The 14,876-nt window shown below is 43.4% G+C and overlaps 2 protein-coding genes across 2 annotated transcripts in view; both read left to right on the forward strand.

Annotated features, from left to right (window-relative positions):
- The window catches only part of GLG1 (golgi glycoprotein 1), a 93,348-nt gene extending 80,662 nt beyond the window's left edge, over positions 1-12,686 (forward strand). Inside the window, exons 18-26 of the mRNA XM_062609252.1 lie at positions 322-414; positions 994-1,131; positions 2,235-2,358; positions 2,873-3,015; positions 3,244-3,345; positions 4,007-4,114; positions 4,732-4,852; positions 6,777-6,883; positions 7,344-12,686. Of these exons, the coding sequence (XP_062465236.1) occupies positions 322-414; positions 994-1,131; positions 2,235-2,358; positions 2,873-3,015; positions 3,244-3,345; positions 4,007-4,114; positions 4,732-4,852; positions 6,777-6,883; positions 7,344-7,511 (1,104 nt within the window). The 3' untranslated portion in view covers positions 7,512-12,686. The remainder of the gene's footprint in view (positions 1-321; positions 415-993; positions 1,132-2,234; positions 2,359-2,872; positions 3,016-3,243; positions 3,346-4,006; positions 4,115-4,731; positions 4,853-6,776; positions 6,884-7,343) is intronic.
- A 119-nt stretch (positions 12,687-12,805) lies between these two features.
- Positions 12,806-14,876, forward strand: part of PDPR (pyruvate dehydrogenase phosphatase regulatory subunit) — a 28,495-nt gene continuing 26,424 nt past the window's right edge. The window contains exons 1-2 of the mRNA XM_062609257.1: positions 12,806-12,891; positions 13,680-13,979. Of these exons, the coding sequence (XP_062465241.1) occupies positions 13,753-13,979 (227 nt within the window). The 5' untranslated portion in view covers positions 12,806-12,891; positions 13,680-13,752. The remainder of the gene's footprint in view (positions 12,892-13,679; positions 13,980-14,876) is intronic.

Consider the following 14,876-nt stretch of genomic DNA (forward strand, 5'->3'; position numbering starts at 1 on the left):
AGATGGGTGGTTAATAACATCCTTTAGCTTTCACATGAAAAGATTTTAGTTGTCTTGGACATTTGTGATGATGTCCTCTTAGGAGGAGCAGTAGGAAAAACTTACCATCTATAGAATCTGGTTTAAACCCTTTTTTCATTGTGAAGTTTCAAAGTTTATTTCCCACTAGCATCACTTCTGACACCCAAGACCCTTAAGTTCAAAGAAATTGGCCTGCATGTTGTGAGAGTTGCTGTTTGTGAGTAGAGGGCTCTGTATAATAGATTAATGAGTAGTCTTTAGAATAATACTTAAATATTCATACTGTAATTTATCCTGCAGACTGAGGATATCAGACTTGAACCAGAACTGTATGAGGCCTGTAAAAGTGACATCAAGAATTACTGCCAAAACGTGCCCTATGGCAATGCTCAGGTAATGCATTTTATTAATAATTTACATTTAATTTGTACTTTCACTTCAGAAAACCCTTGAAGAACACTTTTGCCCCTGTGAGTGCAGCTTTGGATTTTCAGTTTGATGTCACTGAAGTCTTTTTGCAGTGTTTGGGAATGTTAAATGTTTTGCGTTTGGTTGTGTTGGGCTTTTGGGTTTTTTTTTCACTAATTCACAAGCATTAATAGTGGGTGAATGGAGTGCTGTGAGCACTTCATTCTTCAGTTAATGCTGGTTTAAACTATTAGCAGCTGGTTACTGCAAATGTTGCTAAACATTTCTTAGGCATTAATGTCTGCAAGATGAGGTGTGGGGTTTTGGAGTATGTCCAGGTGACTCTCTTCATCTCATTAAATCTTTGAGAGTAAAGATGAGCTTAAAGCAAGTACTGGAAATAAGTGTTGATAATGACTTTTGATAAAATCTAGGCATTGGGAATGTAACTTCACAAATCAGGTGAAGATGGCCATTAGGGGAACATGTAGCGTGGTTTTAATGCAGCATATGACAGAATCATGTCTACAGTGTGTCTGTTACAGTTGTAATACTGTGTTACAGATTATTGAATGCCTGAAAGAAATCAAGAAGCAGTTGAGTACCCGGTGCCACCAGAAGGTGTTTAAACTGCAGGAGACAGAGATGATGGATCCAGAATTGGACTACACACTCATGAGAGTCTGCAAGCAAATGATTAAGGTAATGGTGGTGTGCTGATTTAAGAGGGTGAGGTTGGAATATAAGAGCTCTGTCAGTTTTAAGCTTCTCTTTAAATTTTACTTTATCCAAATACCTGGTCAAAGTCTTCGCACTAATAAATGTCTCCCAGCTGCCAACAGAATTGAGGAGCAAGCCTGTGCTGAGGCTTATAATACAGTTTTCATCCAGTCACTTTGGATTTCGATTGGCTTTTAGCAAAGGTGAAGCTGCGATTACAGAGAGGAGTAACATTTTCAGTTCACTGCTGATCTGGTTCATGCAGACTTTCATCAAACTGATAAAGCAGACAAATTTATACAAAACTTAAAATCAGAAATGCTGGCTTAAAGACTTAAGATGGTACCACTGGAAAGCAGCAGTGACTGTTGATATAGGGCACTCTTTCATAGTAACCAGAATTGCAAGCTCCAGAACACTAGTCTGTGTGGTCTGTATGCAGAAGATGCAACAGCCTTGTCTTATACCCGCAGAATTAGTTTCTAACAAAAGAAAATTAGTATCTTGGTCTGAACTTTGGGTAAGCTGGTTCACTTTTGACTATCTGATTCAGGGTGGGAAGGGGCAAATTAGCATCAGTGAGCTCTTCTCTGCTTTCTTGTTCTGTATGATCTATCTTTGTCCTGGCTGTTACTCATGAAGTCTTTACTTGTTACTTTGTCCAGCCAGCATTTACACAGAACAGTGGTTTGTGTACAGATCTAAAAGATTCCCTTTGTAGTTTCTGAAATAAAGGGGAGTTGGGTATGAGACCTAGTTTGGTTGGCATTTCATGCAAAGTGTTCTGTAACTTAGAAAATAAAGGCCAGTTGCTTTTGATACTGCCAACAGACGCTGGTGCCTGGAAGTCAGGCGAGACTTTATGGCTTGGTCCATAAGTAGAGATATTCATGCCCATGGGCAATCTATAGAATAGCACTGTTTTTTTTTTAACAGGAGGTGTTGGGGCTAGTGAGTGTGTCTGTGTACCTCTGGGTTGGGCAGGTTATTCTCTTCCGTTAATATAGTTGGTTGGGGTTCTTATTTTCAAATGCTTAGTGATGAAACTTGGAACATTTTTGTTGGTTTCCTTTTTTTTTTTGTAGCGGTTTTGTCCAGAGGCAGACTCAAAAAATATGTTGCAGTGTTTGAAACAAAACAAGAACAGTGAAGTAATGGATCCTAAATGCAAGCAAATGATTACCAAGCGCCAGATAACACAGAACACGGGTATCCTTTTCTAAAAAAATGCTTAACTTGCTTGAGCTGTTGAGTGGTCTCCATGACTGGAATATTATTCACTTTGTTTTGCTCTTTGCAAAGTATTCAACTTTGCAGCTGTAGCTGCCTCATCCCTGGCAGTGTTCCAGGACAGCTTGGACAGGGCATGGAGCAACCTGATCTAGTGGAAGGTGTCCCTGCCCGTGGCAGGAGCTTGGAACTGGATGAGCTTTACAGTCGCGCTCAACCCAAACCAGTCTGGGATTCTGTGATTCCTTCATAGCTGTCAGTGCACACACTGACTTTATTCAGTCAAGTTCTTGAGGGTCAGCAGGTGTTATTTGATCTGCTTTATTCCTGAAGCTCTTACCTCACAAGTTAGTATTTTGTTGTGGAAAAACACTATTAAATTCATTGGTGGTACAATGTCATCCAGGAAATTTCTGTCCAATCCCTTTTGGAGTCTTATGTTCTGTAATGTGAAGATATGTGTACTCTAAGTTCTATCATTTTTCCCGGTCAGATTACCGCTTAAATCCAGTGCTCAGGAAGGCGTGCAAAGCAGACATCCCGAAATTCTGCCAGAATATCCTCAATAGAGCCAAGGATGATACCGAGTTGGAAGGGCAAGTCATCTCATGCCTGAAGTTGAAATACGCAGACCAGGTAAGCAGAGCTGGTGCATGCAGATGAGAAACTGCAGGATTATGCTGAGCAATAGTTGTTGAATCACACATCCAACCCAGGCTTGTGGTGTAGTCCGGGTAGGCTGTACACAAGTGAGGTTTTTAGGCGCCTGTATAAACATACAAGCTATACAGGTTAAAATGCAAGGTGATTAATTTATGAAAATAAAGGTCATGGAGTGGGTTAATAACTTTCTCGGCTTAATAGCGTCTCTCTCAAGACTGTGAGGACCAAATTCAAGTGATAATCCAGGAATCAGCTCTTGATTATCGGCTGGATCCCCAACTCCAGATGCACTGCTCTGACGAGGTAGGAAAAGTAGCTCCACAGCTACTTTTTTTGGGTGAAAATTCCCTTAATGTAACAGATTTTTGTTTCTTAAAACATGAACTTTCCTTGACAATTCAAAACCCAACAAACCCAAACCCCTTTGCCCTGCTTCTAGCTAGTCAGGTTTTCTGCTTGTGACACTCACCTAGTGTGCAAGAATGACAGTTCCCTGTGCTTCATTAAATATGAAATTAACTTTTTCATCTGGGGTTTCATTACTACTTTTGACTATGGGAAAATACTGCTTTCCTGTTGTTAAAAATAAATGTGTGTTAGTTCTCTGGTGTTGTCAACTTTTACTGGAATTCAGTCAGATATTTGAGCGTTTGCTTTTGATAGCCGAATCAGCCATGCCTCAAATATTCCTTCTCTCATCTCTTAATGTTATTCCTATACTGTTTTCCCCCCGCCTTCCTCCTCAGTACAGTAGGGCTGACCCCATGCTGTTGGATTTCAAAGGGTGTGCATTTTGCATAAGCCAGCCTGCATCTGGCTCTGGGAATCTGGGAGGCGTGAAGGTATCTCATCATGTGTTCTCTAGCTGCACCCAATGATGAGCTAACATATTGAGGTATAAATGTGCTAAAGGGAAGAATGATTGTTGTGAGCTATTTATGTTAAAATACCTGCTTCAAAATAGATTTCCAGTTTGTGTGCGGAAGAAGCAGCGGCTCAGGAGCAGACTGGGCAGGTGGAAGAATGCCTGAAAGTGAATCTGCTGAAAATAAAAACTGAAATGTGCAAGAAGGTAAGGGAAATAAATTGCTCTAAAAGTCATCCTATCCCTGCAGAAATCTGTGAGGTTTTTTTGTTTTTTCCAGATCACAGCCCATGCAATGTTCTAGCTAGTATGAAGCCAGAGCTCTGCAAATTCCCTTAAATGTCTCAGTTTTGGCCTACAGTGATTCAATTCGATTTAAAATTTGCCAGTGTAAATTGTGCTGACAATACCAGGCTTGGATCTTCTCTTAATGACAGCTGCCAAAGTTTCTTGTTTACTAATCTTGTTATCTCTTGCTGTCTCCGTTGTAGGCTTTGTAAGTGCTGGGAATGGCTTAGGGTCTGGCTGTAATCAAGGGCTGTATGAATTGCCCCATGGCTATGGCACCTTATTTCAGTTCTACCTGAAGTAACCCTGGCATATTAACTTTGCATTTTAGATTAAATGGGTCTTTTCATGACCATAACTATGGTAACCCTTATAAACTGGGCCGTTAACCCCCCCCCATTCATAGCCTCATCCAGGGACAGTTTCTTGTCACAGTACTGGATTTAAAAAGATGATGTATCTTTCAGAAACATTAAGCAGTATGAGTTTTGTTCTCTCTCCATTTTGAGATGTGCTTGTAATTTCCTCCTTCACAGGAAGTGCTCAATATGCTGAAGGAAAGCAAAGCAGATATATTTGTTGACCCAGTGCTCCACACAGCCTGTGCCCTCGATATCAAGCACCACTGTGCTGCCATTCCACCAGGGAGAGGGCGCCGTAAGTGCTCATTCGTTATTTGTATAACTTCTCAGTCCTGGGAGCTTTAAGTGGTATTTTCTTGCCAGCATTATCTTAAGTACAAGATATTTCCACCTTTATTACTTACCCACTTGGTGGGTAGTACGGTGGAACAACTGCAGAGGCAGTAGATGCCAATAGAAGGTGGGTATCAAGAAGCAGTCCTTCCTGGTGTCCAAGGTGGGACCTTTTCTTCAGTCCTGATACAAACCTGCAGCCTTATCTGCAGATTTAAGGAGTATATTTTAAGTTCCGTATGATTACTGACAGTAGTGTGTGATGCAAGATCTGTAACCCTTCTATAATATCCTTCCTTGGTGAAGTCCTGTTGAAAATGAGCTCTTATTACACATGGGCTGAAATACATGGACCCATTTTCAGTGAGGTTATGTCTCGCGCTGTATGACCTTCCCACAGGACACAGCTCCCAAGCTTACTTACAACAATGTCACATCACACTGTCCCAGAAATTTCCCTAGAACTAAGCTGCTTCTTTTACAGAAGCAAATCAACTTGGTTTCCCAAGATTCTTTCTTAGCTGATCCCTTTTGTCCTTCTTTCTTTGTGTCCGTCTTTGGCCAAAGTTGGCTTCTTTGTTCCAGTATTTTGACAAATAAAATCAAACTGAAGTCCTTTAATCTCTTTTTTCCTTCTCTGCTTACACATACCAGTTTTTTCCTTTTGAATATCACAGAGGGTAGGTAATCCTTACTACGCTTTCTAAGATCGCATAGCAGCTAAAGGCTTTGAGACTTTATCAATTGTTCTAAGGCCTCCAAGACTGAGTTCAGCATGGTCAGACCTCTTGAAACCTCATTTATTTGTTTCTTAACTCATTCTTTTCCTATTTAAGGTCAAGCTCTTCCAGTTTGTTCCTGCTGTTATGTTAGCTGTCTGGATAGTGTGTATGGCTGTTTAAGGAAAGGTAGCAGGGGAACAGGGGAAAGATTCTGAACTTTCGAATATTTCTGAGTTTATCTGGCATTAAAAATAGTAGCCAAGTATTTTCCTGATCATTATCTTTCATTCTGGTTGCTGAATGCCTTTCTGAAATTCTGGATATCTTTTATTTATTCCTGTTTTATCATACTGCTTTTGATGTGTCTTCTGATGTGTTTATGCTGAAGATAAGCAGAAGTCTGAAGCTTCTGAGGGAGAGGGATCTGCCTCTGAGTGTCTGAATTGACAGTTGCATTTTAAAAGTCTGGAGTTAAAAGTTTGCAGTCTGTTCTCTATGAACAAAATACCTCTTCACTGAAAAGCAGCAAACATCCAATTAGGGATTATTCAAGTAAAGCAGCCTAAGTATAAAATACAAAGTTTTATACTGGTGTCTCATGAGCATATGAAAGAGCTTATGAGTTAGCCAAGCCGCTCTGTAGGCACCCAGAGCATTGTGATCCCATTTCCTTTTCACAGGACTGTATGAAAACTGAGGAAGTGAAACCTTTCCAAAACATTCTCTTGATGAAAAGAAATTCCTAGGAAGTCTAAGGAGCTAACACTGATTTTTCCTGAGCTGAATTTGATTTTGGTTCTCTCTAAAGGATAGTGGCGTTGAATTTAAAGTAATTAATTGAAGAAATTAATTGAAGATGCAGATTTACAAGGCATCGTAAATAATTGGATAGGTACTGAAATTTCTTTTGGGGAGTTGAAATTCCTTGCACCTCAAAATCTGTTCCTTGCACCTCGAAACCAATTTCAAAACTATGAATTGTGGATCTTAATGAAACTGCTAGCTTCAAGGGTACAGCAGGACTTTGTATACAGCCTGTTGGGCTGGCTGGTCTGTTTAGAAAGCTGTGTAACCCTTTCCAGTGGCCCTTTCCAGCAGCCTTGCCGTAGCATGTTGTTGAAGCCCCTGTTTCTGTTTTGTAACACCATCTTCTGTGCATCACAGAAATGTCATGCTTAATGGAAGCTCTGGAAGATAAACGTGTGAGGTTGCAGCCTGAATGCAAGAAACGCCTTAATGATCGTATTGAAATGTGGAGCTATGCTGCAAAGGTGTGTACTGCATCTCCCTTTTCTTTTTGCATTGGATCTTTCTGTTGCAAGATGTTAATGGAAAAACTTCAATAGCAATGAAATTCTTGTCCCTGAAGGAAGTTTAACATTTGAGTTTGGTCCAAAAAAATTTAAATCAGGTCTTCTTTTCTGAGCTTGTTACTCTCTCAGCAGACTCCACAGTGCAGAATTAAACTGGGTTTTGTGCACCCAGGGCTTGGTCTCCTGTAGAGATGGTCTGGGGCAATATAATGGGCTCAGCAGAGCTTCCTGTTACAAATCTGTCTGCTGAGCAGCAGTTCCTTCAGATGAATCATTACAGGCCTCGTTTGTGGTTCAGGCCAAGCCTGATGATGACAGTAGGCAATAACAGCACCAGGGACTAAACCTGATAAATGCCAGGGTTTAAGAGTTGCATGGGAAATGCAGCTTGGTTCATTTATTCCCTTCTCACCTGCAGGTTGCCCCAGCAGAAGGCTTTTCTGACCTTGCCATGCAAGTTATGACCTCTCCGTCCAAGAATTACATACTGTCTGTGATCACAGTTGGCATCTGTGTACTCTTCCTCATCGGCCTGATGTGTGGACGCATCACCAAGCGGGTAACAAGAGAGCTCAAGGATAGGTAGAGCCTGAATTGCCTGCTGAAGAAATGCCTGCCCAGTGCCCAGTTTTGTACAGTCCTCCTCTGTATAGTCAACCAATGCCCTCTTGTGAGAGGAGAATAAAAACAAAACAAAACAAAAAAAAAAACAAAAACAAAAAAAAAAAACAAACCAACAAAAAAAAAAAACAACAAACAAACAAAAAAATCAAAAAAATTAGAACAGCAACAGGTGTTGGCTCAGTTTTCCCATCCTGGATCTCATCCACAGCATCTTCATCCTATAAAAGTTTGTGTGCAACATTGGCAGCCCAGCCAGCAGCAGCTTTTGTTACCCTCTGTTAGCAGACTCTCATTTACCTGCCTGTAGACAAGTCTCTACTGTACTGTTGGAACTGCCTTCACTCTCCAAATCAGACTGATATGACCTGCAGCTCATTTTTAAGTCGGTTTTTAAAGAAAGACATATATCTGCACATTGACTGTATGATTTAGGTAATGGTTCTTACTGAAATCTAGTCATCCTCTGTGGCTGGGTAAAGTTGAGGCAGGAAATTAAAGGGTAAATTGCATCTTATACCACAGTTGGCCTTGTTTCGGACATCTTGCTCATCTTACTTAAAGCATCTTCAGAGCATAGTCCTGGACAATCTAAGGACACCAGTCAGTGGTGTCACCTAGTGAATATCTTGCTTTTGTGACTGTGGATTTTTATTTTTTTTTCTGAAAAGATGTCCTCCTTTTCTTTCCCTGCCACACTTGCAAGATAGAATAAAATACTGACCAGGACCAGATACTCACATGAGCTGTACAACTTGTATTTCAGTAGATTAAAGACACAGTGTAGACATGTGGCATGTAGAGCCTGTCAGGAGTGTACACGGCTGCTGTCAGTGGGTATTAAGTGCCATGATCAGTACCACTTGGTCAACTTTTTTATTAGCAATGATGCAGTAAAATTCTAACACTCCTTTTATTTTATCTTGCTGCTGCTAAGCTGTTACCTTTCCACATTAACACACTATAGATGTTGACATGCAGGTAATAAATGCAGTGCTCAGACAGTCATGGAGAAAGTGACTGAACACTCAACCTGCTCTCTCTGTGAGATGGTTACTTATGGAATAGTGCAGTGGTTTGTTAACTTGCCTGTCTGGGTCATCATGCTTTGAACAATAGCACTGAAGAGTGATCTTTATTTTCACAATTACAACTGATATTGATGGCAGCTGGCCTTTCGTGGAATGTAGGACACAAGTGCTGGTCCAGAAGGCCAAGGAGGAGTGGATGGGAGGAAGATAGTGTCGTATGGATGTATAGAAACATCTGGATCTTTAAGGGAAGTAGCTTTCACATTGTTACCATCAATGTGTGCACTCATTCTGTGTGTAGTTACTCTTCCAGGACCTGATACTCACACCCGAGTCCATGGAAGGTGTTTTAGAAACGCTGCACCAGTAGTTGTGGCCTATTCTTACCATCACCTTTCTTCCTTAAGTACAAGGGGGCACGGAAGTCATAAGGCACTGGCTTTGGCTGAAACATTGTGCTGGAGGAGTTGAGAGGTGACTGCACGAGAGTCCACGTGTACAGTAGGAGATACTTTATTCGCCTTCTAGATGTGCTCATGTGCGTGTGCTGCGGTAAAAATTGTGTGCCTGGAACTGTCCAACCTGGGCTGATGCTCAAACCATGACTTTTTCTTCCTGCATAGTGTCCTGCTAGGTAAGACCTGACATTTCCAGCTCTCCACAATGTTCTCTAGAAGAACTGTGAAGGTGGTTTGAGACACTCTGGAGCGTGGACCAGCTGATTCTGATGATGCTGCATGTACAGAATGGCAAATACAAAATACTGTGAGCTTTTGCTGCAACTGAAGCTTTTTGTGTATGTACCTTCATCCCACTCCATGAATGGACAGCAAACTATTAGTGATATGATTTTAGACTTACTATGCCAGTGGGTCTTTCACAAACACTTCTGGCTTTATATCAAAGTATTATGAACACAAGGCAACCAGTAGTGAAAGTCTGAGCTATGAAAGTTCAGTGGAGAATTAGTGAGTGGTAGGATTGTGGTTAGGCAGTTAGGTAGAACAAAATTAAACCTGAATTTTTCTTCTCACCCCTTTTCCTAACAGCTTAACTGCCCTCTGTCAATGTGAAATGGAGCAGAGGGGAGGGATGGTTGATTGTATCTCGGCAGCACAGGTGTCTAACACAGGTTAGTTAGGCATCTGTAGGTGTGTATTGTGTCACTTGACAGAGTGCTGGAATTTCTGCTGTAGAGATGAGTGTGTTCACAGAGCTGCTGGCAAGGGAAGCGGGATCTGTGTCCTTGCTTGCTTAGCACAAGCCCTGCTTTTTGAAGTGTCAGGCATAATGAAGTTGCTGTCAGAGGGCTTTTTTTTAAACTGTTGTGACTCTTTGAAAAGGCATATTGTAACTTGATTAGCTTGAAAAGTCTAATTAGATGGCTTACTGTCTAGAAATAGCATCTTTCACTAAATTCCAAAAGACATTGCAGTGAAAATCGTAGGTTTGTAGCCGTAGTTCTGAATGTAAACTCTGTTTAGCTCCAAAGGTGACTTTCTTTACTTTCAGATATAAGGCTTGCTGGGTGGGGGTTTTTTTCTGTGTATTTTAATTTGGAGAAGGTTAAGATGAGGGTACCTGGAGTGCTGTGTTTGGCGTCTGTAGTCTACAGCATTGGTCTGTGTTTGATAGTGTTCCTGTCTGTATCAGCAGGCTCACCTGGGAATACAGTTTCAGTGCAGACACTCTGGGATGGTGCTGTAGGTGTGTGTCTGGAGGCCCTCTGAAGCAAAGGTAGAATACAGAATCAATTTCTGCACAGTTCCCTTGATGTCCACTGTAAGTGCACAGACCCAGCTTCTAAAGGTGCGACACTGGCAGAGGGCCCATGAGCACTATTAACCTCCTCACATTTTAATACGGGGCCTCCTGCCACTGCTTATGACCAGATTTGCTTTTTTTGTGACTAGAAATCTACCAGTTCCAGTCTTGAAACATCATGCTCCTTCTAGATCTAAAAATCTGGAGGTCTCAAAAGCACAGAAACCTACACTTACAAAAATAACCTGCTGGTGCTGTTCCCAGCACAGCATCTCACCTGCAGTTATCAGTTTTCCATGGCAGGGAAAGAAATAGCTGTAAGAAACAGTGCTGTTGCCTTGACCTTGAGGAAGCCTATTTAACTTCTCAAATCTAATTGGGAGTGCTAGAAATAGCTGTGATCCACCAAAGGAAGAGTGTTGGTGTGGCAAAACCTGGGGTACCTCTTTCTTTGGTGGAGGCTGCCTTCCACAGAGTGCAGCTCAGGAGGTGCTTGGTTTAGGTTTTTTTAACTTTTGTCATCACAAAACCTTCTTTTGGAAAGTTTATCCTGGATGGTAGTGATGCTGGTTGGTAAGACTGGATGACTGGGATCTAGCAAGGTGTACAGCTCTCTGTTCCCCTTCTGCTGCTGCAAGGGTTAACAGGTTCTGTTTTCTACATGATGGCATGTGTGAAGGGACTGTGCATGGTCGTAGAATAGTCTGTGTTGGAAGGGACCTTCAAAGCTCATCTAATTCAACCGCCCTGCAATGAGCATGGGCACCTTCAAGTAGATGTGCACCTCGTTCCTCCACTCCTGCTAGCAAATTAGTATTCATTGTTGTTGACCTTTAATAAGTTTATTTATTGTTTACCTAGTGGGTCTAATCAAGTCCTTTTGCTGAGCTGCAACTCGAGATTGTCTTGCCTTGTTTCTCACTGCTGGAGTGTAACTCATCAGGAATGTTTTTCCTGCCCTTCGGGTGCTGTCAGGCCAGTTGAGTTGAGCACATGTGTCTGCATCACTGCCAAGGGCTGTGAAAAACCCTAATGAAGCTCAAGTGATTCTGTAACAAAATTTAAGCTTTTCCCCCAGAACCTGACACTTGAATCCATGGGAACATAATCAGCCTTGCTCAGATAGAATCCACAGTAAGTGCATTATGTTAAAAATAATGGAAAGGAGTGAATGTCTCAAGTACAGAACTGGCTCTGGGTGGGCATGGAGGGAAGAAATGCGACACGTGAGTCCCATCACGCTGTAAAAGAATTATGTCCCAAGTTGGATGGCGACTTCTGTTAAAATCCAATTTTATTATTTAGTTGAAAGGAGATTGTAGTACTACTTTTTTTTTTTTATCAGTTTTGGGCTTTTTTGACAGAAAAAGGTAATTTTGAAGTGTTTTTTGAGTGCATGAGTGGTACAGAACCAGAACATTTCATCTAGCACTTGTGTCCCTGTTTAAAACATCTCTGAAGGCTCAAAACAGCTTTAGTGAGAGTGTGTTCTTACCTGTGGGGCTCCCAACCTTCAGGGCAGCTCCCAGGTACATTTAAGGCAGTCTCTCTGCTCAGGGGCCAGACCAGCCTCGCTTCCCCGGCTTGGGTGGACAGAGGGGATCCGAATCACACCTGATCAGGAGAGAGTTGAGCTGGCACCGCTGCTCCTCCTGTGCTGGTGGGATCCGGCGTCCACCCATCGAGTGCCACCGGTGTGGGGCAGGAAGTGGGAATAATGTGTTGCCACTTGCTGGCCAGGGGCAGATGGCTGTTTTCTCCTTCCACAACACTCCAATTTCATTCCATAGCTGACCGAAAGCAAAAGATCCCTTCCTGGCATCTCCCAAATCCCACCTCACCGCCTCCCTGTGTTTAGTGATTTGGAGCGCTGGTGTAGCTCTTGCCTTGGGGAATACTGAGCTAGGGCAAAGGGATGCTCATGCTGAGGTGATCAGAGGCTGGGAATAACACTTGTGTTGGGCTCGGCAGCATCCCAGAGAGCTGGGAGCCAGGATTTATGGGAAACCAAACCAGACGCAGTGGGGATTCCTGTTGTACAGCAGAAGCTGTTTGAACTTAGTCTCTTTCTTAATTATGATTATGATTTTCATATGTGATATTAACGAGACCTTTTCTGTACCTTGTTTCCCCTCGGTGTGTATAAATCCCAGCCACTCCTTTCGGGTTGTTTTGGGTTTGGTTTTCATTGGTTTTTGTTTTTTTTTACATGTCCATGCTGTGTAATTTTGAGACGTTACCGAGATTCTGAACATAATAATAATAATAATAATAATGTGCGTTCCTTTTGTTTGTTTTCTGTACAGATGAAACAGGAGAATTTAATAAAAAGCGTCTGCAGGTTTTTTACTTGTTTGTCGTTTACTCCTGAGGGCGCGCGCGCCTCCCGGGGGCGGGGCCTCGCTAAGCCACGTCCCCTCCCTCCCTCCTCGGGCTCCGCCCCCCTCCCCGGGGCTGGTGACGGGGCGCGCAGGGGCGGGTTGTCGCGCCGCGGCTGGTGGCCGTAAAGCGCGGAAGGTCAGTGCGTCTTTCCCCCCACCGCTGCTTCAGGTGAGCCGGCGCGGCCTCCGCCGTTCCCCCGGCCCCGCTCCTCTTCCTCCTTCTCCTTCTCTTCCTCCTCCTCCTCCTTCTCCACTTCCTCCAGCCTGCCGCGGGGCCGGGAATGCGGCGCAGGAGAGCAGGCCGAGCACCCCCCTTCCCGTCCTGGGAATCGTTGCCGTGAGGGTCAGGGCGGGCAGCGCGGCTGTGCCGTCCTACCCACATGGGTCCGTGAGGAGGCACCAGCCTGCAGCACGGTGTTAGGGACATGGGCTGAGAGCTCGGTGGTGGTACCGCGGTCAGCGGCCCTGGGAGGTGTAGGGGGAGAGCTCTCGGTGTCGGAGAAAGCCTCTGCTGCTCCTCGCTGTGCTTACTGTGACCGGACCCTGTGTCCTGCCTGAGGTAAAGGCCTGACGACGTTAATAACAAAGCTTGCTGGCGCCCTGTTACCCTTATAAAAGGGTTCAGAGCATGTTCTGTGCCTGCTGGCTTGCACTGCTCTACCTGTTGTTGGGGTGACAGCTTCCTCCACATTATTTTCCTGTTTTCATCTGGTTCTTTGCTCATTGTTGAGATATGCAGATGTCAGAAACAGAGGTATAATGCTCTGTACCCATTATGCAGTCTAAGTTGAAACCTTAATAGCAATGCTATTGTTTCAGGACTGACTAACTGCTCTTCTGTTTGTTTACTTACCAGCATTCCCATGTTTTACTGGGTGCACCACGTGATGTTTTCTACTGCCAGCCTTGTATATAATAAGAGAAGTGATAATGTGATTTTCATCTTTTTCCTTCTAGAAGGAGTGGTCCTGAGCTAATGTCTGGACATATCTAGGCAGTGCTTCAAGAAAACTGGGAAACAGCTGCCAGGATGTTTCTCCGGTTGCTATCAGATATCCATTGGAGGATGGCTAACCCAAAATGGGGAAGAATGACCTGCGCCCGGCAAAGCACCTCAAGTACAGCAGAACCTCACCCGGTTGCCTTGCCAGCACAGGCGCAGGTTGTCATCTGTGGTGGTGGAATCATGGGCACCTCCGTGGCATATCACCTTTCCAAGATGGGTTGGAAGGACATAGTCTTACTTGAGCAGGGCAGGTAAGGATTTCTGGTAACAAAACTCAAGAAACAGGACTTCCGTGCATACCAGCATTAGCTGCAATGTGTTATTTTTACCTCTTCATCTGGACTTGGAACCGAGGAATAAAATTACATTGAATGTTGGTAACTACACTTTACTGCTTGTTCCAAAGCACTAGGCATACTTGCGAGGTGAAGCGTATACCCTGTGCGGTTGCATTGGGTTAGCTTTTGTGAAGGGCAAGATTCCCACACAGCCACTTTGCCTCCTAGCAAGACAGGGGAGAAAGCAGGCTGAGAAAGCTCATGGATCAAGGTAAAGACATAGAAATATCTTACCCTTCTGCTGTGGGCAGAACAGACTTGCCTTAGGGAGAATCAGCTTAAAGTAATTAAATAATTACTTTATTTCATGCCTGTTAAAATAAATTCAGGTTGTGAGAAACAAACCAAAGATTAAAATGCCACTTCTCCTATCCCATGCTCAACTTCGCTCCTGCACTTCAGGGTCTTTTGTCCAGCCTAAGAAGTGCGGGGGGTGACGGGTGGGATATGATCATGTTGGCCTCCAGCACAGGTCCTCCATGGGATGTGGTTCCTATCAGGAGAACTCTGCCCTGGCATATGTTTTCCATGGACAGTTCCTTTGGGAGATATCCATCTGCTCTGGCACATATGCAGGTAATGTAAAACACACTGCAGCTGGCAAAGGTGGACCATTTTAGGAGAACTAAAACTCTGTGTAAATCACCTAGCCCCTGTCGACCATCTCTAGAAACAGGATGCAGTACACATACAAAGTTTTAGGCTGCCAGCAAAGCTCACAAGAAATTGTGGGGGACGTGGGGGTTATAAGCAGACATCACTAGAACACCATGCTGTGTGTGGCTAAAGGCTCAGGTCATCTAGTTTGTC

The sequence above is a fragment of the Pezoporus occidentalis genome, unplaced genomic scaffold, assembly GCF_034315485.1.
Source record: "Pezoporus occidentalis ecotype Australia unplaced genomic scaffold, CSIRO_AGI_Poc_V1 ctg135, whole genome shotgun sequence".
Classification (NCBI taxonomy): Eukaryota; Metazoa; Chordata; class Aves; order Psittaciformes; family Psittacidae; genus Pezoporus; species Pezoporus occidentalis.